A 26,743-nucleotide genomic window follows, 5' to 3' on the forward strand; every position below is an offset into this window, starting at 1 on the left:
TGGCAGTTTCTTATTCATTCCCATGGGCTTGAATAACCTGGTATTCTCATTCTGTCTGAATTGGTTTGCTCGGGCGGCCATAACAGTGGAACACAGAGTGAGGGGCTTAAAGAGTGGACATTTATTCTCTCACAGTCTGGAGGCTGGAATTGCAAGGACAAGGTGTCAGCAGAGTCGTTTCTTTTTGAGGCCTCTCTCCTTGGCTTGCAGGTGACTGTCTTCTCTGTGTCCTCCTGCAATCCCCTCTCTGTGTGTGTCTGTGTCCTAACCTCCTCTTCTTATAAGACCACCAGTCACAGTGGATGAGGGTCCACCCTAATCACCTCATTGTATTTTAATTACTCCTCTGAAGACCCCATCTCCAAATACAGTCGCAGCCTGAGGCCTGGGGGTTAGCTCTTCAACACATGAATTCAGCCCTTACCAACACCTCTCCATGACAAGCCAGGGTACCTGAACTCAGAGAAAGTTCCTGTCACTAGTTCACCAAGGAAACGCAGGATCTCGCCTGATACTTTCCTGCTTTTTATGTTTCCAAGGTGGTGGACCTGAGCTTCCTGCAGAGCTGATGAGGGAGGCTTTCCCAGAGCATCATTATAAATTCATGGACTGAAGCAACTTCATCATGTTTCTGCTCCTTCCAGTGATGGTCCTCACTGTCCCTCTTGTCCTGTGGGAGCCTCGTCCATCAGCCCAGAAGCCCTTCTGACACTACCCTCGTGGTCTTTGAAGATGCCTTGTTTCTTCCAGGGCAAGATGCGATAGGATCTTTGTGTATACTCCCTGCCCCAGATCTGGCCGTGCTCTTAGACACCGGAGTTTGGGGGCAAACAGGACCTGCTTGCAGCAGGGGATGGCGGCAGGGGCTTGCCTGGAACAGAAAGTGAGGAGGCTGCAGGTGGGATGGAGGGGCCTGGTCATCTCCAACATTCCTGAAACACCCCACCTGCCCCGGGGGGCCTGCCTGCCCCACAATGTTGAGAGTGTGGGTGTGTGTGACAACCAGCCCTCTTCCTGTCTTAGCCATGTCGAGTTGGGTTTTGGTGACCTGCGGTCGAAGGGGCTCTAACCTGCAACCAGGAAGCCCTGTGAACGGATGGAAGCCCCGCATGGCAGGGAAGGGCAGGAAGGAAGAGGATGGTTTCCCACTACCTTTCCGCTCACTGAGCATCCGTGGTCCTCGTAGGCAAGGATGCTATGGGGGTGGTGACCTTAGTGTTTGTACAGAGCTCCCTGGGAGGCTCCCTGGGGGCAGAGTGCAACGCAGCTTGAAGGCACAGAGCTGGAGACTTTCTGGAAGGCGGAGTGAAAAGCCCCGGGCCAGGCCGAGGTCTCAGTTCAGCAGGGTCAGAAGGCTCCTGCCCACTTTGGGGTGGGGGGTGGGGGGGTCCTGGCACAGAACCAGGGCTCTAGGAGAGAAAGCCTCTGAGCATGAAACTTCATGGTGGCGTTTAGATGGGAGTGGGGCACAGGAACGTGCCATCAAGTCAGCCGCGAGGCGCCAGGTCTGTCTCTCAGCAGGACCGCCCCCGCCCTGGCTCGTCCTCTTGTGGGGGCGTGGCCACGGCCAGGACCGCAAAGCACATGCGCCACCCTCACCCGGGCAGCCCGGAACCTGACATCCACGGGCGGTACCCAGCGGCCCCGAAAGCAAGGCTGTTTCTCTCTCTGCGTTGAAAGAGAATGGATTTTCTCCTAAGGAGCACCGCACTGATAGCCTCACGCACCACCGCTTTTTAGGGGATTGAGAGCCTAACAGCCAACGTGGTTTATTTCCAGATGAGGACCCAAGTTGGTAAAGAACTCATTTTTGCACTTTTGCCCTTCCCCAGATGAGTGGTCATTGCTGGTGAAATAAAGAGGAGAGTCCAGATGGAACTGCCTGGAAACATCACATCCCCTCCCTGATTCAGAGCTGGCTTACTGAACCCCCACCCACCACCTCACCCCCTTCTTCCTCCACTGCACTGGCTTCTCAGGCTGCTCTGGAGCCGGGAAACTGCAAGTATGGAGCTCAGCCTTAGTAAGATGCCAGCACGAGTTGAGGGAAGGTGTTCTTCCCAACTGAAATGACAAAGTTTCAAGAAGAGAGGCATTTGGTCCAGTCTGGAATACGGATGTGATGCCTGGAGCTGCAGCAACTGTTCTGTGACCATAAGGCTGAAACCACACGATAAAGATGGTGGAGCAGGGAGAGGCTGGAGCCTGAGTACCTGAGAATGTCTAGAGCTGATGAACCAGCCCTGGACCACCTACCTCAGGACTCCCTGTTAGAGAAGCAGCAGCAGCAGCCATTTTCTCCTTTGAGCCCCTTGCAGCCCAATGCTATTCTGAACTATCTTCTTTTGGGGGCTAATATCATGGCCTTCTGTGGTTGCTTCCATTTTCTTGGCATCATAAAAGCTGAGAAGAGAGGCCGAGTCTGTTCCCTGAGCAGGTTCCTGACGTCTTCTCAGCTTCCCCCCACCGTCCTCAACCACCAGGTAACAATGGCAGAATTGCTAGGATCTGGTATTTGCAGAAAGCCCCCAACAGCCTCTACCGTCGGGCTGGAAGGTAGGACAGTGCCCCACAGGAACCCTGGGATAGGCTTCCTCTGGTGATGGCTCCACGGACAATGTCTGCTCTGTTCCTCCTGCCCATGGCAGGTCCTTTCAGGGAGATGCTGGGCACTAATGGTGGCCAGAAAGGGAGCCAGTCAAGGCCTTTAGGTTTATCTTTGAAGCAACATTTAAGGATCAGGGGACAGGCCTGGCTTTGGGACAGGCAATGTCATTCCCAGGGGTGACTGAGGACTTCAGTGTGTGGAAGTGACCATGGTGGTCACTTCATAATTAAGTGGTGATGTCCTTAAATATGTCAAATGAAAAGACACCAACTGGGAGAGTGGGCGGAAAGGAAGAGAAAGGGCAGAGGACAGGGGAGGGGGAAGGGAATGAGGGTGAGGAAGGGGAGGAGAAAGCATTCATTTCCAGGGAGATGGGTGTTATTTTACAGGCAACAGATAAGGGGACAGGCTGGGAGGGCACATGGCGCCCCTCGGGCCACGCAGTGAGGACACGGCAGCACCCAGGCCCAATGCCGTCATGCTCCTATGACATGTGCTTGCTGGGCCACACCAGCAACATGCCAGCCACCCACAAGCAACATCCCTGCATCAGCCCAGCACTTCTGCTCAGGTCTATCTGTCTGTTCTTCTCAGTCAGAATAATTGCTCCCCTGCTGAATGGAGCTCGTGCCTGCTCGGGAAACATCCTGCCTTGTATAGTATGTGGCTTGATGGGGTTGCCTGTCTCCCCTACAAGGTGTTAAGGGCCCCAAGGCAAGGACACTGTCATCTTTGGGTCCCCAAACCTGGATGCAACAGGTGCTTCACTGAATGGGCCCTCAGACCCCCAAACAAATACTGCATGCAGGAACACTGGACTTCAGGCCAGTGGGAGGAGCAGGAAGCAGGGTTGCGCCTACCAGCACCCACCAGCTCAGTGAGGGTGGCATAGGGGATGTGTCGGTAGCAATACTTAAAGCCTCAAAGTCTGCAGAACATTTGTATTCTTTCCCAATGTGTGAGGGCCTGACATGTAGCACAGAGGTTACCCAGCCAGTGGGAGCCGCTTACATGTGCTTTGCTTCTGTTTGTGCGATGGTCTTGAGGACTGAATGGGTCAACGTGCAGCCCTGCACATTGGTCACGTGAGGGCTGTGGAGGCAGGGACCACACTGCTATCAGGAGCAAGCCAGCAGGCGGAGCTGCAGGAGCCCACAACACAACTTCTCAGAACCCACACTGGGACCAGAATCCACTTATGGGAAAAACAAGTTTTAGAGGTGAAACCACCTGCACCTCTGCAACACTCCCTTGCTAGGCGGTAACCCCTCCACATTTGTCCTTTTATTGAAGAGCACCTTCATATTGGCCTTGAAAGCATCCATAAGCAGTATCTGGAAGGCCTGAAAGAAAGCTCAGTGCCTCTGTGAGGAGGGAGCCAGGCTCTGAAGGCCCTGCTCAGCAACTGGAGATGCCAGCCCTGGGACTTTGATCTCTCCCTGACCACAGAGTCTCTGGGAGACTGGATGAGAGGCCCCGCACCTGGCCTGGATCCCTGGTCCTTAGAAGGGCTCTCTTTTAAAAAATTTCTAAATGAAACACAGCCAATTGTATTCAAATTCTCCAAAATTTATACTCGATATGTTAATTGTTTCTAAAATGTTTCACCTTTATATAATGGTTTTATTATTTCACCCTTCTTTTATAGTTTTTTTCAGTTTTTTCTGTACAGTTCTTCTATAGAAGCCGAAGTCCTGAGTTGCCCAGTTAGGAGCCTCTGACCTACTATCCTGATTAAGTTTCTTCTTAATATTCATGGCCAACATCTGGCTTCTAAATGAAAGGCTTTTGGTCTTTTCAATCACTTGCTGATAGCGTGAGGCTGCAGAGAAAGGGCCCTCCTGTCTCTCAAGAGCCGCGGTGAGCTTTGAGAAGAGCTGGAAGCCGTGAGGGAGGTGCCAGCTCTCACTGGCCAAAACGCAGAGAGACAACAGAAAAGGCAAATGGCACCAGGCCTTAATGATGAAACATGTCTTCTATGGCTAAAGTGAGATGTCTGTAAATAGCACAGGAAAAGGACGTGATAGTCCCCTTACAGCCAGTGGCAGCCCTGCTCCCTCTCCTTCTGGACTCACAGCACCACAGGATGAGCCGCCATGGATTTCCTGGGACCACATCCTATGGCAGGGACCCTGAAACTGGTCACTCTTTCCTTCTTTTAGTATCCTGGGAGTTCTCTGTCTAACCAGACGCAGAAGTGAAAAAGGATGAGTTTCCCTTTCTTTGCTCAGTTAGTCACACATCCATCAGCAGTTAACATTCCAAACAAAATCCCACCATTTCCACAGCAGACACATAATGCATTGACTGAAGACAGGCCCCACATGCGTCTATGTGACTGGTGGTTGGAGTTGTGCAGTGCACAGCCTGTGGGCCCAGCCCGGCAAGGCTCTCTGCAGCACTGAAATGGCTCCTGGCAGGAAACTCCCATGTAATGATTTGAATGGAAAAATCCATCTTTTGATTCAAAAGCTTACTTTAGAGCAGAGGCTGGCAAACATTTTCCGTAAAGCGCTCATTAGTAAATATTTTAGTCTTTGCAGGCCACACAGCCTCTGGGGCTGCTTCTCAACTCTGCTGTCAGGGCACAAAAGCAGTAGCCACAGACAATACGTCTTTGAGCAAGTGTGGCTGTGTTCCGATAAAACTTTATTTACAAACAGGCAGTGGGCTGTAATTTGCTGACTCTCTGCACTAGACGGGCTTTTAATTAATTATTTATTTATTTATTAAGTGTAAGTTTATTACTAGTCCAGAGTTTTAATATTTTGATCGTCTGGTTGGTCTAACAAAGTAGACGGGCTTTTAAAAATTACATCTGAGATTAATTACATCCATATAATATATGCGTACATGTGAAAGGGAACCACAGTGAAAGTTATTTAAGGGTGGCTTGATTATTAATTTGCTTCATATTTTAAATTAAAAGTTGTCTGTGGCATTATTTTCTTTTTTAAAAAACAAGTATAATTGATTTACAATGTTGTGTTAGTTTCAGGTGTACAAGCAAAGTGATTCAGTTATACATATATACGTATATATTCTTTTTCAGATTCTTTTTCCTTAGAGGTTATTAGAAAATATTGAGTATAGTGCTATATAGTAGTTCCTTGTTATTCATCTATTTTATATATAATAGTGTGTATATGTTAATCCCAAACTCCTAATTTTTCCCTCCTCCCCTTTCCCCTTTGGTGACCATAAGTTTGTTTTCTGTCTGTGAGTCTGTTTCTGTTTTGTAAATTAGTTCATTTGTATCAATTTTTTTAGATTCCACATATAAGTGATACCGTATGATATTTGTCTTTGTCTGACTTCACTTAGTATAATAATCTAAGTTTCTTAGTATGATAATCTATGATAACGATAATCTAAGTCCATTCCATCCATGATGCTGCAAATGGCATTATTTTCAATGATTTTTTTTTGCATGCATATGGTAGTTTTAGGCAAAACCTATCATTGCTGAGTGCGCTTCCCAGGGAGGTCTCCATATTCCACCTCTTGCCCCTCCCGGCCCACCCCTTCCCCACCTTGCACTGTTAGGTGGCAGCGGGCGTACCTTGTTCTCTCTGCTGGTCTCTCTGCTCCATGGACACAAGGGCAGAGAAATGCGCTTGGTCGTAGGCAAGAACCAGAGGTGAGCAGTGGCATCTGTTGGGAGGCACCTCCAAGGGCAGGTAAATCCCTCCGAAGGGGATTGGAGCAAATGCTGCAGACACAAACAAGGGTGAGGGCATGTGGAGCTGGAGGGGACGTGGACAGCATCCCTCACCATCCTGGGGGAGGTGACAGGGCAGAGGGAAGGGTGGGCGGGCTCAGGCTGCAGCCCCGGGTGTTGTCATCTGTCACCTACTCCACAGCAGAGGGGCCTCCACCCACCTGGCAGGAGTGCCCTGGGAGCTAGGTGATGCTTGCTACCGATGGATGAGGAAGCCCAGGCTCGCAGGGGCCAGGCCCATTAGACCCCAAGTCCTGTACCTGACCAGGGCACCCTGCTCCACCTGCCTCCTTGGGCAGAGTCCTCCTGGCTCGTTTGTCCCTGTCAAGCTGCACTCTAGGAACAAGCAGGGCTGAGGGGATTCTGCTGTGACCTGCGGGCCTGCCTGCTGCCCTGAGTCCCGCCAAGGTGATCAAAACGCCCACCCCAGATGGTCAGCCAGGACGTGTGCTGATGGCCACCTAGAAACCCGTGTTTTCCTGAATGTACTTATTCCTCTCCTGTGTTCACGAAAGCATCTGCATACAGAACAACATATGTGCTGCTTGAGAGCTTATTTGTTCTAGGTTTTGAGAAGCTCAATGAGAGCACTCCAGGCCCAAGTCGTGAGTCAGATGGGAAATGAGGGACGGGGATCAGCTCCTTTAGCAACCGGGACACAGCCTTGTTCATTTCCTTACCAAACGGGGGAAAAAGCCTTAATCCTCACTGAAATACAGTAAATACTGGAAATACCTGCCCTGACACGGCATCTGTTTTTTAATTACAAAGAACCTTTTCTCTTGGCCTCAGACTCAGTGACTCACTGCCCTTCTGTGGCAGGAAAGGACAGTCGACGTCAGGGATGGCTTTGATGAGCTCAGGATTCCTCCCCACCCTCGCTTTGTCTATATCAGTGACCATGGCTCTGCCCGCCTCTCTGCTGAGAGGCAGGATGGGTCCACCTTTGAGAGGGCTGCACCCTCCAGGACAGGTGCAAGGGAAGGAAGTGTGGACCCAGCTCCGTGGGATCTGATGAGTACAGGGAACCCGATGGGAGGCCGGGCTCTGCACCCAGAGAGCTGCAGACCCCGGCAGGCCTGCGTCACTGGGAGTGACCAAGGTACTCCCAGCTCCCTGCCTTCTGTGGTAACCACAGCCACGAGAGGCAGGGCACCATCCTGGCCCCTCCTCTATCCCTCCTTTTCAGAGAGCATGGTGCCCTGTGTGCTCCAGCAGAAAGGCTAGAGGGAGGACACGCGTGGAGCCCTCCCTGCCTGGGTGGACCCTGCTTCCTCAAGGCCTCAGCCGAGGGCGGGGGCGCATTGTGTGGCCTCTCTGGGCTTCGGGCTCGTCGTCTGTAAAGCGGGAGGCAGCGTCTACCCTGGGAGGTGGTGGCCTGGCCGAGGGCGAGGGTGCACGTGACGGGCGGTGCGGCGGGTACCGGCCCTGGGAAGCCCTCCATCCCTTCCTCCTTCTCCCCCAGCCCTGGTCCCATCACAGCCTTGCGGATGACTTTGCATTTTCTGCCTTTCTTGTTTCTTCTTTAAGACCCATGCGAGGGGCAGGAGGGGACTGGAGTGGCGGAGTGGCCAAGTGGCCCTGGGATGAGGCCGGCACTGCTGGAGGGTGTGGGCAACGGGTGGGGCCTGGAGCCCCTCAGGGTTCATCCCCGCCCCCACTCAGCCACATTTCTCCTGCCGTGGACACACAGGGTGGATGGACGGCCAAGAGTAATCTCTCCTGGGAATTCCCTGGCCGTCCAGTGGTTAGGACTCTGCACTTTCACTGCTGAGGGCCCGGGTCCCAATCCCTGGTCGGGGAACTAAGATCCCACAAGCTGTGTGGTGCGGCCAAAAAAAAAAAAAAAAAAAAAAAGATAAAAAAGAAAACAGAGTAATCCCTTCTCTACGGGGAGAAGCAAGAAACATGTGGAGTCGAGGAGAAACGAGGAGAAATAAGATCTTTGTCCAGGCAGAGTAAGGCTCTGTGTCCTTCTGGAGGCTCAGCCATTACGCTGGACTGTCCCTTCCTTACTCGGGATGTTACGCTTTCTGGGTGATGAATAAAATACACCTGTTTCATTCTGCGTAAACTTACCTTCCCCGCCTGAGTCCCTCAGCATCGTATCTGCTACAACGACGATGGGCCTCCTTAATATGTGGGCAAGGACGAAAACGTGGAACTCCTCCAGACTCTCGTACACGGGGTCCTCGGCGTTGTCCATGCTGGGGACACAGCGAAGCAAGCCTGTCACTGGAGCGAGTCGGGACAGGGAGTGGAGGACAAAACACCTCCCTGTGGCCCTTCCCTGCGTGGACCCTGGCCGTCGCGGCCATCTGAGGCCACGGCCCCCCTCCACGCCGCTCGATGTTGGCAAGCACACTGAACCCAGCTCTCCACCCTGACCCTGGGGTGGGTGGTCTCAGGAGAGAAGCCGAGGCAGAGAACCTGGCAACGTGGGCAGCCAGCTCCCTTTACGATGCAGTCTCCCTGGTGGCAGAGGCGCCCAGAGTGTGTGACAACATGGGGGCTGGTTCTCTGGGTGGGTTGACAAGGATGCAGTTGGGGCAAGAGGCATGGTGGCTCCCCCTTGGGTTCGTGCTCACACCCAGCAGCTTAGGCTGAAGCTTTACCCTCAGGGGGGCAGGTATGCCTGGGCACGTCTGATGGGCCGGTGGGTCCACTGCTACCAAGATCTGTGGGCCTTTCTAGGGGATACCCCGACTGAAGATGGTGGTAAGAAGGCTGCCTTGAGCGGTAGTGGAGGGAGTGACAGAATGCCCAACCCAGGCCACTCGGACCCTCCCCAGCCGTCCCCTGGCTCTTCTCCGACGCTCAGGGGAAGAGTGGGCTCCAAAACCTGCATCACTCATGACTGTAGGACATGGGCAGAGAACTGTAGCCTTGATGTCTCTCAACAACCAGGCCAATCCAAAGGGAAGAAGCAGGGAGAGAGGAAGGCCAGTGCCCCGAGGTTGATGGGGCCTCTTGGGCACTCGAATGGGGCGGGGCACCCAGAATTAACTGAGGGTGGTCTATGAGCAGGTGGGGCAGAGTTAGCAAGTGTGGCCCTGCTTGAGAATTCTGGGGTGGGGTGGCCTGGGGAAAGGGTTCTATGTACATAGCGTGCAGCCAACTGCTTGTGTGGCTTCTAAAACAAAGGCTCTGAATCCTTGGGGATGCCTCATAATCACCTGGGGAGTTTTGTTGTTATTGTACCAATAGTTTTTTCTTGTTCTTTTTTTGGTGACTCAATATACCTTATTTTAATACTTAAAAAAAATTGGCAGCACCTAAATGCTCACAAAAAATTTGCAGAGTATAAATAACTTGTTTTTCCTTCGGAGCCATTTGAAAGTAAATTGCCAACCTGAAATCCCATCACCCCGGCAGAACTTTGTGTGCATTTCCTGTGAGTGGGGTTATGTTCCCGCAGATATATTCTCCTACATATCCATTAGAATTGGGAATTCGTCTAATCATGAATGCAACAATGCATGTCACCGTGAAAGACCCCAGTCACCACGTGCCATCTGCCCCAGTTCTGGATGGTATACTGCATTCAGCTGTGGTGTCTCTTTAGCCGTCCTCAGTCTGGAACATTCCTCAGGGTACTTGACGTTCAAGACCCAGGCTGTTTTGAAGACCACAGGCCCAGTATTGTGTAGAATGTCCATGGTCTGGGTGTGTGTTTCCTCACAATCAGAGCAGATTGGGTTACACTGCATCATTCTCGTGGCGTTCAGTTGGGTGGATCTCTCTCGTGGCCATGGGCCAGGCTCCCCCTTGCAGAGCTGCTCACTTCCTCTCCGTAATTAATAAGAATTTTATGGGGAGGAACTTGGAATCTACAGACATATTCCACTCCTCACCAAGCCTTGATACATTTACTGATATCCCTCTGGATTCCAGGCTTCTATTTGATTCACTGGGTTATAATCCATCCATGTGATTATTTTGATGCTCAGATACCCGCCCTGGTCAGTGGGGCTTGTTCAAGTGGGATCTGTGTCTGTGTGACAGCCCCCATCTTTTTTTAGAGCACATCCTTGCTTTCCAGCACAAGAAGATGGTCAAGGTTGTGAACTAAAAACGCCGCCTGCCATTTCAGTAAACAAAGGCTGTTGCAGCCATCAGCCACTACAGGTGCCCTACAGGTGAGCCCTGAGGGAACTCAGGTTGGAAGCAGGATGCCCCCCCGCCCCATCTAGCAGTCAGCTGTGGCAGCCACCCCCGACGGTGCACACTGAGGGGACTCAGGATGAGAAAACACAGGATACTGGCCCCAGAGAGCTGAGGTACATATTGACAGGAATGATTTCAGTGAGCCCAGACTCTTGCATCTTCCCATACACAGAAAAGCACTAAATTCCTTAACTTGAGACGTCTGGTTTTCTTTAATTAACAGTAATCTTTTGATGTTCTGACCACCCGGTCTTTGATACAAAAATGCCTATGTATCCTGGTTCCCCTCCTTCCCTCTTTGGAGCCGTCCCTCAGAGCTACCTGACAGTATGTGTCCCAGGCTTAAGTCCTCAGTTCTGTCCATCGAATAAAACATAACTCTCAACTTTTAGGTTGTGCTTTTTTTTTTTTCAGTCAACAAGATTCATCTTGTATCTCTTCTGCTTCAGCCCTGGATTCAGCCATTTCTCCTGTTTTCTTTTTTTTTTTTTAAGATAGTGGATAATGGTGTTTAGAAGCCAAAATATGATTATTGCTGATGTCATTGCTCCTAGACTCAGTAAGTAGAGCTGGGGAACGCGTGTGTGCATGCGTGTGTACACACCCACATGTGTACACAGACATTTTCATCTGTCATCTATCTATCTATCCATCCATCTATTATCTATCTACCTATCACCTATCTATCTGAAACTTTGAGTCCTCTGATACTCCCAATTCCAATCTAACACCCAGAGTTCATTCTATGTGTAACTCCTTTCTCCAAAAGTGAGAAACCTGGTTTCTACCAATCTTAAGCTATTTCCTTATTTGATCCTGGTATGTAAACAGCCCCCAACCAATGCTGCTTCCCTTCCCCTGAGTTGCCCTCTTCACTCTGTCTGGCTCTGACACCCTGACCTTGGTCTCTGTGTCCTGCCACCCCCCACTCTGCCCACTGCAGGTGCCCACCTTGCTTTGATGAACCTATGGATTTAGGACTGAATTTTTCAGGGAGGGAAGGGAAGTGGAAGAGGAGTGTGTTAAATACATACACACATGCCGAGTCTAACACAGTGCTCTCCGGTGTGCATTTCCAAACATCCTGGGTAGTTATCCTGTCCAGCCACAGCTCAGAGGGTACATGAGGTCAAGGGCTCTGAGCGGGTGCTCGCTCACCCCAGTCACACAGTGAGTGCTCACAGGCAGGTGTATGGCTGAACAAGACAAGCAGCAGCATGGAGAAGACAGAACACAAACTTATAGCCTGCATACTCAAGAGAAAAATACCCCACCAGCTATGCAGAGGGGACCCACAACAACCACGGTGCAATGACTAAGTATTAGGCACCACTGTAGTGGCGTGGCTTTCTGCTCATGCAAAACTCAAAGCAGGGCCATTGTATTTCAAACTGAAAAAACAGCACATATTTATTGAGTACTTGCTACAAGCTGGCACCATGAAAGGCACTGCAGAGGCCCCCAGGTAACATCTGTCCATCCAGCCATCTTTTATCCCTCCATCCACTCATCCACCCACCATCCATCCGTTCACCTGTCCATCCATCCATCCAATCATCCATTTGTCCATCAATTCACCTATCTACCCATCCACCCATCCATTTATCCATCCATCCATCCATCCATCCATCCATCCATCCATCCATCCATCGACCCATCCACCTGCCCACCTGTCTGTCCATCCATCCCAGATCTGTGCTAGGGCTGGAGCATGCAGTTTCACCACATACATCTGGAGGCCTCATGGCCAGACATGGGCAGCAGTGATGGGGGTATAGGCCCAACTGGGAGGGGGTTATGGAGATGAGCCTGGAGCAGAGCGACCTTTCTTCACTCTTGTTTTGGTGTTGAACATGAGAGCCAAAAGTCAACTGTGATTCTGCTCAGTGGCCCAGGAGGTTGCAGAGAGGGTCCCAGCTCTACCCTGGGTGTAGCTGGAGAATCCCAATGTCCTTCCTTACTTGCTCCAGCTCCTTGCTCCCAGGGTGCAGGGAGCAAATTTGAACTGGGTGTGGGTCCTGGTTCTGTGCTCTCCTTTCAAAACCATAGCCATGCCCTTGTGCTTCAAAAGCCTCAGGGGCTATTCCTGTTCATTAAACGCAAGCTGGAACACTGGCTCAACAACTCCTCAGGCTCCTCTGAGGGGCAAATGGGCTCATGACTGGGACAACACTTTGGAACAGTGACCTGCGCATGTGAGTTACTGTGATGGAGCCCGTTGGTAGAAATCAGCTCCAGCAAAACCAGTCCTGAATATTAATGTCCACTTCTCATCCCAAGGCTTCACATCATCTTCCTGTGAGTTTACTGAGCAAATGCTAGATGCGGGATTGTATATAGGATCTCGCCTCTGGGAAAAAACACTTAAAATCCCTAAAATACTTAGTAATTGGTGTTGACTGTTAAGAAGACTAACACGCAATATAACTGCTTCATCCTCACATCTGGGCATGTCTGAGAGCTTCCTCACATGCTCTAGGCCACAACACACCTGTTCCCTCTTCTTCAGTGTGTACCTGGGGAGGGGGAATCAGGAGCATAGGGATACTCCACCCACCCAGTGAAAACCCCCTGAGGAAGACAAGGGGTGACCTGGACAGAGGCTGGGCCAGGCCCCCCCTCCTGGTGGGACCAAGAAGCAAGAGCGGTGGAGTGAGGTCCAGATGGCATGGAAGTCGGTGGCAGGAATGAAAAGGCACAGTGCAGATTTGGGGGTGTCTTGGCTTAAACGGCAGCCACAGCCTTAGAGGCCACCCCAGCAAGAGCCCATGTCATGGACAAGGAAGCCGGTCTGGGCAGCCGGTGGGGTCTTGCCCAAGGGCAGTCACCCGGCCACACAGAGGCACAGCTTGGGTGCAGAGCCCCCAGGACACTTCCCCTGTCCCCCTCCCCAAGGTGAGGTGACCACACCTCCTGTTTTGCTTAGGAAAGTCCTGCTTTATGGGTCACCAATGGCCAGTGGCCACTCTCCCTCCCCAAAATGTACCAGTTTGGATGATAAATTGTAGAGTCATCATCCATGGTGATTATCTATGGTGACATAGTTATCAGTTTCTGGTGTACCCTCCCATCCAAACATATAAGCATACATGGATGGACCTAGAGATTATCATACTAAGCGAAGTAAGTCAGAGAAAGATAAATATCATATGATATCACTTATGTGTGGAATCTAAAAAATGATACAAATGAACTTATTTACAAAACAGAAACAGACCCACAGACATAGAAAACAAACTTATGATTACCAAAGGGGGAAAGGGGGAGTGATAGGAGTTTGGAATTAGCATATACACACTACTATATATAAATCAATAAACAATAAGGACCTACTGTATAGCACAGGGAACTATACTCAGTATCTTGTAATAACCTATAACGGAAAAGAATCTGGAAAAGAATATATATATACGTACAACTGAATCACTTTGCTGTACACCTGAAACCAACACAACATTGTAAATCAACTATATTTCAATAAAAATTTAAAGGATTTAAGCATATATGTGTTTGTATGTGTGTGCATATGTGCACATATATAGGAATATGAATGTATGTGCATATTTAGATTCTATACACATACCCTCTCCCTACCTCTAGGTGAAAGGCAGGGCACTACATGGGCTATTCTGACCCTTGATTTTCCTCTTAACAGTACATCCCAGAGAGGCCTCCGTCATAGTATGTGGGTCTCCTCCCCTCTCACAGCTGCACGGCAGCATTTCTGCCAGTGGTGGGACTCGACCCCTTCTCCCAGGCAGGGTTTGGAGCCATGACGACATCTTTGATGAGCTGGCACATAGGTGCAGAGGGGGGCTGGAGAGTCAACCTGAGGGGCTCACAGGGGCTGAGGCCAGCTGGTGCCCTGCTGTGGGCCTTTGTATCCAGTCAGGAACTGCGTCTGCCCAGACAGGAAGCTTTTCAAAAAGATTTCCTAAGGCACAGTGTAGGCTGCTGGGGCCTTGCTAAACGCTATGGCTTGGGGATCCAGGATGGAAGGATGGTGGCACCCCTGAGGGGACCAAGAGGGTCTTGGGCTCTGACAGGAGCTTCTCAACAGTGGCCAGGGTAGCCTGGGGGTGAGGACTCATTTCAATGCTTAAAATGAATACGCTGGGGTCATTTGTGTGACAAATATTTATTGAGTATCTGCTATGGGTATAGCACTGTTGCTAGGTGTGTGTGTGTGTGTGTGTGTGTGCACGCGTGCATGTGTGCACATGTATGCAGGTCTAAGCGGTAGAGACAATTAACAGATGATCAAACAAATAACTATCAGGTGTTAATAAGCATAGTAGTAAAAAGGGGCTGCTTTAAACAGGAAGGTCAGGGAAGGCTCCTGACAGATGAAGAGCTGGCTTCAATCATATTTTCAATTAGCAATGTCTTTAAAAATTTGACCTGGATTCCACATTTGCAAATGTGAGAACTCGTTAGGTGAACAAACATTCTTCCTGCTTGGTTCACTGGTAAAAGTCACAGCACCTTGAGGAATATTTGTAAGAAAGCCTCCTTTTCCACAAGGGGCCAAGCCCTGACCCTGCGGGGTGGGCACCTCCCAGCAGTGGCATGCCACTCACCTTTCCTTAAAAGACTGACTTAAGTTCATATCTCTGAGACTGTACATCAGGTAACCATTTAGGATTCTAGTTATTTCTGAAAAAGTCCAATAAAAAAGAAAGGCGGCAAACATATTATGAAATTATGTAGACACAGCAATGAAATTATGGAAAGTCAGTTACAAAATGAGCAGCACACAAGAGAAATAGGGGCCTGGGGTGTCAGTCACTCTGTGGGGGCTGCCCAAGAGTCCTTGAAACGGCCCCCCTCTCTCAGCCTCTTTTTCTCTTTGTTCAAACAGCCTCTCAGCCTCCATAACCTGTCTCATCCAATGGTGAGCAAGTAAGCTTTTCTTTTATAAAAGGTTAAAGAACAAAATTGATTATTTTCACCACAAATCTCAGGATAAGTTCTTGATTCTTGCTTTTCACGCCTGTTTTGCATTTGATAAGAGCATGGGTTTATGTGTGTGGTCAGTTCCAAGTTCAGATCCTGGCTCTGTCTCTTCTGGGCTGTGGGATACTGGGAACTGACTTAATTTTCTGAAACTCAGGTTTCTGTCATTGACCATGATAAGGACAGCTTTGCGGCCCTGCTTGACGCAGAACATAACATAACACATGTGCTCAGTAGACAACATGACTCTAATTCCTGCCTGATGATGCTATTCTTCCCCATCTCTAGGGAATCCTTATCCTCTAAGAAGGCCAGCCCTCCCTGCATGAGCTCCCAGTCAAAGGCTGTGTGGGAAAATGGTGTGAGTACTCATCCCACGAGGGCTGGCCTTTGCTCCCCGCCTGCTAATGGCTCAGTTCTGGGCACTCGCGTCATGGGCTCCAGGCAGGAATGCCTCCCCTGGGGGTGTTTGGAGGCACAAGTGCTTAGCTCCGTGCCTCTGCTCCTGGATCTGGCTTTGTAGGTACACAGAGCCCCAAGTGGTCAGCACTGAGCTAGGGTTTGGAAAAGAATCAAAAAGAAGCATTGGGTTGGCTGCACCAACAGGATACTGCAGTCTGAAGGGGAGACAATATAAAATATATACAAGTCCTGCATGAGCAGGGTGCAGGACAGGGCTATGTGCACAGTGGTGCATTCTGGCTGGAGGACAGAAAAGGGAATCCCAGGGAACCAAAAAGTACCTGGAAGATTATAAAAGGAGGGCTTCAGAAAACAATCCCATGAGGTTGTTTATGAACTCCTGGACTCCCCTCTCCCCAACTCTGAGCTGTGCATGCGTGCATCTGTCCTAATCAGTACACCAAAGGCTCTGATGATTTACTGAAGAGACCCCTGCCCAGGTCACAGACTACATAATGTGAAGCTTAGCCAAATAGGACAGCAAAGGCTTTGAAAACCACAGCCCAGAGAAAGCAGATTGAAATTTACAGTATGAACCTACCTGAAAGAATTAAAAAGTCAACATTTTTCATAGATTATAAACAAGACTCAGAGTCTCATAAGATCCAAAATGTCCAGGATGCAATCCAAATGTACTCGACATATGAAGAACCACAAAAATCTCAATGCCCAAGGAAGAGAACTATCAAAAGACACCAACTCTGAGTTGGTAGATATCAGAATTATCTGACAAAGATTTTAAAGAAGTCATTATGAAAATGCTCCAATAAGTGCTGGAAATTTTAGAACCTAAATATACAACAATTGGAAGAAAAAATTCACTGAGTGGACTCAACAGCAGATTGGAGATGAGAAAGAAAAAGGGTCAGTAAATCTGAAGATGGATCAACAGATGACCCAATTTGAAGAAGAGTGAGAAGAAAAGATTGACAAAATGAGGATTTCAGTGACTTGTCAGACAATGCCAAAGGTGTAATACTCATGTCATGAGGGTCCCAGAAGGAGAAAGAGTACAGTGCCCCTAAAAAGAAAAACAATATTTAAATTAATAATGACTGAAAGCATCCTAAGCTGTGCAAAGATACAAACCTATAGATTTAAGAAGCTCAGAGAACTAAAGAGGATAAACCTAAAGAAACCCATGGCCAGACACAACAAAATCAAATTGCTGAAACATAAGCACAGAGGAAAAATGTTGAAAGCAGCCAGATAAAAGTGACACTCTCAACAGGGGAACAATAATTCGAATGACTGTAGATTTCTCATCAGGAACCACTGGAAGCCAGAAGAAGGGGAAACAAGATTTTTAAAGGATGTTAAACTAGAATTCTATATCCAGTAAAAATATCCTTCAGGTATAAATAAACATATTCTCAGATGAAGAAAAGGGGATTCATAACCACCAAATTTCCCTAAAAAAATTAAAGGAAAATGTTCAGATTGAAAGAAAATGATACCAGAAGAAATGTTGGAATATCAGAAATGAAGGAAGCACAACAGAAAGAGTCATGATCTGCATACATATTAACAGACTATCCTTTTCCTCTTGAGTTCTTTAATATATATTTTTAAACTCACATTAAAATTATTATATTGGCTGGTGGGGTATTTAAAGTATGTAGATGCAATACATAAGAAAATTATAACATAAAGGAGAAGATAAGGGACCCATATTGTGACAAGAATTTTGAATTTCACTTGAATTCCAAAAGGGATTGCTTAAAGTATGTATATTGTAATTACAAGAGCCACCAGTTAAAAATTATATGAAGAGATGTTAAAATCACAAAAGTTAAATTAAAATAGAATCTTAAAAAATTCAAATAACTGAAACAAGGAAAGGGGAACATAGGAACAAAAAAAACACAAAGGGAAAAAGAGAACAAATAATAAAATTAAAAACCTAAATTCAAGAATGTCAATCATTACATTAAATACAGATTGTTTAAATGCAGCAGTTAAAAGATAGAAATTGTTAGAATCAATAAAAACTATTTGCTGTGTTGAAGAAACTCACTTCAAATATAATGATATAGGTTGGTTAAAGGTAAAAGGATGGAAAATTACAGATCATGAACATTTTAATCAAGAGAAAACTAGAGAAACTTTATCAATATCAGGCAAAGTAGACTTCAGAGAAAGAAAATTGCCCCAGATAAAGAGAAATACTACATAATGATAAAAGGATAAAATTCAGTAAGAAGATAGAATAGTCCTAAATGAACGTGGATTTAACTGTAAGACTTCAAAATACTTAGAAGAAAAAACTGACAAAACTGAAAGGAGAAACAGAAACAGCCACAAGTATAATTGTAGGGCTCCAAACTTCTCTCTTGGTAACTGAAAGAACAAGTAGACAGAAAATCATCAAGGGTATAGAATATCTGAACAAAACCATCAGTCAATTGGATCTAACTGACATCAACAGAATACTCCATCTAACAAGTACAGAATACACGTCTTTTTATTTTTTTTATTTTTTATTTTTATTTTTTTATTTTTTTTCTTTTTGCTGTATGCGGGCCTCTCACTGTTGTGGCCTCTCCCGTTGCGGAGCACAGGCTCCGGACGCGCAGGCCCAGCGGCCATGGCTCACGGGCCCAGCCACTCCGCGGCATATGGGATCCTCCCAGACCGGGGCACGAACCCGTATCCCCTGCATCGGCAGGCGGACTCTCAACCACTGCGTCACCAGGGAGGCCCAGAATACACGTCTTTTTAAAATGCACATGGAATATTCACAAAGATAGACAATATGCTTACTCCTTAACAAAACTGAACACATTTAAAATAATTTAAATCATACCAATTATGTTCTCAGACCATAATGCAATGAAACTAGAATTAGTAAAGAAAGACAACAAAAACATATTACACAATACACTTTTAAATAATTCAGTGGTAAAAGAGAAAGTCTCAAGGGAAATTAGAAAATATTTTAAACAGAATGAAAATAAAAATGCAACGTATCAAAATTTGTTGTATGCAGCTAAGCAGTTCTTAGAGGGAAATTTGTAGCCCCAAAATGCATATATTACAAAAAACAAAGATCTCAAATCAATAATCTAAGCTTTCACCTGAACAAAGTAGAAAAATCAGTGCAAAATAAACCCAAAGCAAGCAGAAGGAGGGAAGCTCTAAAGGTAAGAGCAGAAACCAATGAAATTAAAATCTAAAAATCAATAGGGATAATCAATTGAGCCAAAACTGGTTCTTTTAAAAGAACTTTAATAAAATTGATAGAACTTTAGCAAAGCTGACCAAAAAAAAAAAAAAAAAAAAAAAAGAGAAAGACACTAATTGCTGAGTCTGAAAAGAAAGGGAATATCATGAAAGTCCCTCCAAGATATTTATAAGTTAAAAAAGGGAAAATTACAAATAATATTATGCACATAAATTCAACAACTTAGATGAAATGGAACAACTTCTCAAAAACAACAAGCTACCCAAACCTACTTATTTCTGTTTTCTGTAACTATTAAAGAAATTGAATTTATAGTTAATAACTTCTGAAAAGGAAATGTTTGGCTGCAGATGATTTCATAGGTTCATTTAAAGAATAAATATTACCAGTTTTATACAATCTCTTCTAGAAAATAGAAGAGGAGGTAATAGTTCCCAACTTGTTTTATGAGACTAGCATTACTCTGATACCAAAACTAGACAAAGACAGTAGTATATAAAAAGAAAACTACATTCCAATAACCTCCATGGCCACAGATGCAAAAATCCTCAACATAATATTGCCAAATTGAATGAACAAAATAAAAAAGTTCAGTATACCAAGAGAAAGTGGAATTAATCCCTGGAATGCAAGGATTCCCTGCAATGGAATCCCTGGTTCAATATCCAAATATCTTTCAATGTAACCCACCACATTATGGTCTAAAGACAAAAAAAATCCACATGATCACATTAATTGATGTAAAAATGTATTTGATAAAATTCAACTTTCATTAATGACAGAAACTCTTGACAAAAGGAATAGAAAGAAACTTCCTCAACCTGATAAAAGATACCTACTAAAAACCTATAAAAAACATCACATTGATGAAAGATTTCTGACTAAGACTGTTAACCAGGGAAGGGTGTCCTCTCTCACCATGTCCACTCAACATCATACTAGAAATCCTAGTTAGTGCAATAAGTCAAGAAAAAGAAATAAAAGGCATAGAGATTGGAAAGGAAGAAATATAACTATCCCTACTCATAGATGATATGAATGTCTATGTGGAAAATCCCAAGGAATCTACAAAAAACCTCTTGGAGCTGATAAATGAGTTTCATAACATCACAGAATACAAAGTCAAAACAAACATCAAATCACATTTGTATAACTAGCAATGAATAATTGCAGACCCAAATGAAAACACATACACATGTGCATGTACACACACACACACACACACATTTACAATAGCTCCAAATGAAATATTCAGGTATAAATCTAATAAAACATGTATGGAACTTGTGTGATGAAAATTATAAAATGCTAATGAAACAAATCAAAGAAGATCTAAATAAATGAAGAGACATATAGTGTCTCCCTAATACATGGAAAAAGATGTGTAGGTAGACTCAACATTTTAAAGATTTCAATCCTCCCCAAATTCATGTATAGATTTAATGCAATACCAATAAAAATCCTAGCAGGATAGTTTTCAGATATAGATAAGGTGATTCTACAAATTTGTACGGGAAAGCAAGAAAAAAAAAACCAGAAATATTGAAAAAAGAAAATAAAGTTTGAGGAATGATGCTACCCAATTTTAAGACTTATTATAAAGTGATAGTACTCAAGAGGGTGATATTGTCAAAAGCATTGACACATATTTCAATGGAACATAATAGAGAAACTCCTCTCAAAGCCCATATAAATATTGCCTATTCGTTTTTGAAAAAGGTAAAAGCAATTCAGTGATGAAAGAATAGTCTTTTCAAGAAATGATATTGGAAAGTCGGACATTCATGTGTAAGTAAATGAAACCCTGATCTGTTCTCCATCACTATAGTTTTGCCTTTTGGATAATGTCATATAAATGACATCATACATACAATATATAACTTTTTGAGACTTGATCCTTTCATGCAAGTTGTTGCATGTATCAATAGTTTGTTTTAAATTCATGAATAGTATTCCATAATATTGATGTACTCCAATTTGTTTATCAATGGACATTTGAGTTATTTCCAGTTTTTGGCAATTATAAGTAGAACTGCTATAAACATTTTACATAGAACTTTGTGTGAATGTACATTTTCATTTCTTTGGGGCAGATTTTCTCAATCTTGGCACTACTGACATTTTGGACCAGGTAATTCTTTGTTTTGGGGGGCTGTTCTGTGCATTTTAGAAGGTTTAGCAGCATCCCTGGCTTCTGCTCTTTAGATTCTAGCAGTATCCAGCCCACCCTCCAGTTGTGTCAAGCAAAATATCTCTAGACCTTGCCAAATGTCCCATGGGAGCAAAATCATCCCTAGTTGAGAACCACAGCTCTAGGGTAAATACTTAGGAGTAGGACTGCTGGGTCATATGGCAAACGTAGTTTTTTTTTTTTTTTTTTTTGCGATACGCGGGCCTCTTACTGCCGTGGCCTCTCCTGTTGCGGAGCATAGGCTCTGGACGCGCAGGCTCAGCGGCCATGGCTCGTGGGCCTAGCCGCTCCGCGGCATGTGGGATCTTCCCGGACCGGGGCACGAACCCGTGTCCCCTGCATCGGCAGGCGGACTCTCAACCACTGCGCCACCAGGGAAGCCTGGCAAATGTATTTTTAAATTTACAAGAATCTGTGAAACTGTATTCCAGAGTGGCTGTGTCATTTTACAGCACCAACAATGTGATGTAAAATTTGCTTTGCATTTTCACCACCACCTGGTATTGCCAGTATATTTTCTTTTCGACCTTCTTACAGGTATGTAGTGGTTTTAATTTTCATTTCCCTAATGGGGTTTACATTGTATTCTTCAAACTGAGAGGGTCTTGGTTTACCCCCTGCCTCCCAGGAGTATAGTGATTGTTGGATATTGCTTGGTAATTTAAAATAATTCCTCTCATTAATTCATCATGGAACTAATGCTTACAAAGGTTTTCAATATTTGGCAAGGAGGAAAGGGAGACTCAGGGAGGCTGAGTTGGAAAATGCCTTTCTATACATTCACAGAAAAAGACAACTGATGGTAAAAGTTTAGTCTGTTGTTAATGAAGGCTGGGATCTGAAATGATACTCCCTTGAAACACATCCTGGAATTGGACTAGAAAACAAAGAGGCCTTATTCTATCACTCACAGAAAAGAGCAAGAACCCAATTCTCTATAAACAGAGACAGAGGCTTCTGAGCCAAGGGGTAGGAGGAAAAGCAGGGACCAGGGAACCTGGGAGGCAGAATACCTGAATTTGAACTATGGCTTTCCCAGTCAGTAGATTACCCTGGACAAATCATTTTTATCCTGAATCCAAGTTTCCTCATACTTTAAATGAGAGTTACAATCCGTATCTCACAGGGTTACTGTGATGGCAGAATGAGATAGTGTGTGTGCAAATGCACAGCACATAGCAGGCAATTAATACATGTTGAGTTAATGAATAAATCTTTTTCAGAGCCTATAAAGACAAAGTAAGAAGTTGAATATATTTAGTCTTTGATTTCATATAATTGTTTTATTTCAAATTAGCCAACCTGGACTGAGTGCCAGGAAGCTGATAGCTTTCTGTCTGATTTATTTCCTTTGATGACATCATTCATTCCATGAATTTAAAGTTAGAATTTTATACCCAGACAAACTATCCACAAAGGGTGAGACAGAATAAAGACAGATTCAGATACACAAGGACTCAAAAAAGTCTATCTGCAAGTGCACTCTTTCTTGAGAAGCTATAAAGCTTGTCACAGGGTATGCTCTGGGAAACTGCAGGGTTCTGGACTCAGGTCTGGGTCCACATTCTAGCTCCACCAGTTACAAACTGGGGGTAAGTCAATTAATCTCTCTGAGCATTAGTCTTCCAATGTACAAAGGAGGATGATGCCTAATTTATAAAGTGGGGATAAAGGGTATAAGGTGGTGACACTTAGGTAGTATGTAAGGCAGGTAGGTGCCCAGCAGAGGTTCATGTCTTCCTCTCTTCAATCCTCACTGTGTCCAGTGCAATCCTATAAGCTGTTTTTGTGTTCCATTCCCAGAGGTCCAGGCTCTGGAGGTCAGGCTTCAGAGTATACAGTGCAGTAACCCTGACATATAAGCTCACGGGAAGGATCTGCTCTACAGTCAGAGACTCCTGAAAGCCCCTAAAAGCTCCAAAGTTTTCAAGACTCAAAGGAATGAATTTCTAAGGGTGGAATACCAGACACTGAGATGAGTGAGTGTGAGGTGAATGTGATAACCACTACACTACAGAAAGTGAGATGAACCAGTGGAAAGTCAGGAAGAAGGAACACATTTCAAGTATTTGGGGTGGGCCTTTACAGCATACCATAGAGGCAGCAGGCAGGCCAACTCACAGGCTGAGTGTGACAATGTCTTAATAAACATTATTTTTACAGTTGGATAAACTTCTTTCCAAACACTTTCAAACCCATGATTTCACCGCCCCATCCCAACAGCATCAGAGAATGTGGCTGATTGCTTTCATGGCCACAGAGCCTTCTTACTGCTGTGTACTTGTCTATTTGCAATGTGACCTTGCCCCTCCTCTTATTAAGGATGGAGTCTCTTTCTCTGCCCAGAGGCTGGCTCAGCCATGGGACTTGCTTTGGCAAGTGGGACATTAGTAAACACGATGCAAGCAGAGAGTTAAGCTGCGCCTCCACAATGGTGGCTGCCTCCTCTTCCTGCTCTGATCCATATTGTAAGGAGCCTGAGTCTTCTCAAGGATGAAAGTCCATCTGGACGAGGCCCAGTGAGAGCCAGAGCTGTGAACCAGGCCATCCTGGACTATGCAGCCCGATCCACACAAACTGCCAGATGCTGCAGCCCCAGGAGCAGCTCCAGGCAATTCCAGACCAGACTGCTGACCCCCAGAATACGAGCAAATCCAGTGGGTCTGCTTTAAGTCACCCAGTTTTGGTGTGGTTTTCTCCACAACCATCAAAAACCAATACAGCCTGGCTGTATTTGTCTAGTTTTGGTATCAGAGTAACGCTAGTCTCATTACCAAGTGAATTTTACATCTGAACAACACGGATGCTCAGAGAGCTTGGGGGACAGGCCTGAGATCACATGCCCAGCCTGGGACTCTAACCCAGGTCATCTGAGTCTGGGCCTCTGGTCGGGGTCCACCAGGCATCCCCCATTCCTAGTACTCAGTTGCCTTGAAACCAGGTGAAGCACCCAGAGGCCACCACTAACTACCTGCTTTCAGAGATTTTACCAGTTTTGGAACAAGTAATGGATTCCTCCCGTTGCACACCCCCTCCCTTCCCACAGCGTCCGGCGTGGGGGGCAGCACTGCACGTGCCAGCCGGTGACGGGTAACTTCACCTCAGCACTGCTTTCCCTGCAGACCTGCATGACTTAGGGTGGACTTATTTTCTTCTCTCCTCCGTGTCTTCCTTTTCCTTCTGGGGAGCAGCCCCCTTCCCCATGGCCCCACTTGCAGCCCTGGTGACGGACGAGCCTAGTTCACCTTTGGTGGAGGGGCTGTAAACCCCAGCAGCAGTGTGAAGGAGGTCACACTTCACACGTCGTGCCTCAGAGGGTCTCTGGAGGAGCAGCAGCACAGAACGTCTGATTTCTCATTTTAGCCACAGAGAAACATACACGTTTTTATTTGCAAGTAGGAGCAGCAGAGAGAACGGGTCCTGTAGTTCTGAGTGCTCTTGCGTGGAAGCCCCCGCCTCTGCCTGCCTCGGCTCTCATCATGTTTGCCGCGTCTGCGGGTGCAGGTGCCATCCCATTTTTCTCACGCATCTGAACTCAGCAGGGAGCTTACACTGGCCTTGCCTTCCTGAGGTCTTGGAGGGCATCTTGCTCTGTGGTCACCAGTCCTGAGCAGCCTGTCCACGGTGGCTCTCTGGCTGGTGGACCGCCCTGCCCAGACCCTAGCCTGGTCTCCATCCTTCTCTGTGGGCAAGTCGTGGACAGGCATCCCTGCCTCCAGGGTCTCCTGCTGGGGCTTGGCCAGTGAGCCTGGGGACCGGCCACTGTGAGTCGTGCAGGAGGAAGGCAGGAAGCAGGCCAAGCGCATCCTTGGGTCTGGCCCTTGGTCCCTTCCGGCCTCTTCAGATACTTAACCTGGCTGCTTTCTGGAAAAAAAATGATACTGGGCCAGTGTCCACGCTGGGAGCTGCAGTGTGGTGTCCGTCTCCATCTGTCCCAGGGCCAGGCAGCCAGGGGCTGGCTGGGCAGGAGCAGTGCTTGTACTTGTCACTCACCATGGGGGCCAGGTTCCCAGGGTGTGAGGGGAACACGAGGAAAGCCACTGTAGTTTTTCTTGCCATTGTACCTGCAAATGCACTCATTTGCCCAGCTCTCTCCTTTCCTCAGGATAAACTCTGGGAAGTCTGTGTGGCCTTTCTGGTCACTTTTCCTAGTTCTGCTCAGGGGGCTATCACATCAGCCCTGAGCCAAGCCCACTGCAGGCCTAGCCGGTTCTTCACTGTTTTTCGCTTCACCTCCTCCCTGTTCTCTGGCAGCACCTGTGCCCGAGGGGCCAGCGCAGGCCAGACAGGAGAGGCCAGAGGGCAGCCAAGGCCATCTTGGCTCTCCTCCTTTGGGTGCCTGCTGGGCTTGGGGGAGGTCCTAATGCTGACTCCATTTCCAAGGACGTGCTTTTGCAGGTCTTCAGACCTGCCCCCAGCTGAGGGTCTCTGCCCTCCATTCCCCGGACAGAGGTAGTGGTGCCCCAAGCCAATGGCTGCGCCCGCCCTTCAGGCCTGGCCTCTGGGCTTCTCCCTCATAGGCAGAGTCCTGAAGACAGCGTGGCTCAGGCCTCCTCCCATGATTTGTGCTCAGTCTCCGCAACCCTGGAGCCCCAGGGATGCTCCCCATCCCTCAGCTCAGCATGAGGAGGGGACCCTCTTCTCCTCGCCAAGAGAAGACAGAGGCAAAATGCAGAGATGCTGACAACTTGCTCAAGAAAAGTCTCTCTTTTGGACTTTTGCACCCTAAGAGAAGGTGGACGCCCCAGCAGGGGTACACCTCCTGGAAGGAGGAAACAGTCCTGTTCTCTGTGGTGTGACCCCATAAGAGCTCTCCAGGGAGGAGGAAGATGTGGGGAGGTCCCGTGAGAGTGACTAAAAGCCTCTGTGAGGTCTCTCTCACAGAGCTCAAATGTTACCATAGTAATGTTGTCAGAACAAAAACAGCCTTGGTTCTAGAAGCTCCCCACCTGCGTCTGGGATCTACCTGCTGCTGTGGGTCCAGGTGACCACCACCTGTGCAGGGCAGCCCACACACAGCCCTGCAGGCTGCAGTTATTGGGCCAGAAAACCCTGCACCCTCCACATATATACAATGGAATATTACTCAGCCATAAAATGAAACAAAACTGAGTTATTTGTAGTGAGGTGGATGGACCTGGAGTCTGTCATACAGAGTGAAGTAAGCCAGAAAGAGAAAAACAAATACCATATGCTAGCACATATATATGGAATCTAAAAAAAAATGAAAATGGTCATGAAGAACGTAGGGGTAAGACGGGAATAAGGACACAGACCTGCTAGAGAATGGACTTGAGGATATGGGGAGGGGGAAGGGTAAGCTGTGACAAAGTGAGAGAGAGGCATGGACATATATACATTACCAAACGTAAAATAGATAGCTAGTGGGAAGCAGCCACATAGCACAGGGAGATCAGCTCGGTGCTTTGTGACCACCTAGAGGGGTGGGATAGG

The 26,743-nt window shown here is 47.0% G+C and overlaps 1 protein-coding gene across 1 annotated transcript in view; it reads right to left on the minus strand.

Annotated features, from left to right (window-relative positions):
* The window catches only part of OTUD7A (OTU deubiquitinase 7A), a gene marked incomplete at its 3' end in the record, with an annotated part of 187,371 nt that overhangs the window by 17,156 nt on the left and 143,472 nt on the right, over positions 1–26,743 (minus strand). The window contains exons 9-10 of the mRNA XM_082617045.1: positions 8,409–8,536; positions 6,171–6,320 (exon numbers count right to left, since the gene is read on the minus strand). Of these exons, the coding sequence (XP_082473171.1) occupies positions 6,171–6,320; positions 8,409–8,536 (278 nt within the window). The remainder of the gene's footprint in view (positions 1–6,170; positions 6,321–8,408; positions 8,537–26,743) is intronic.

Source organism: Mesoplodon mirus (assembly GCF_964341445.2).
Source record: "Mesoplodon mirus genome assembly, chromosome: 4".
In the NCBI taxonomy this organism is placed as follows: domain Eukaryota; kingdom Metazoa; phylum Chordata; class Mammalia; order Artiodactyla; family Ziphiidae; genus Mesoplodon; species Mesoplodon mirus.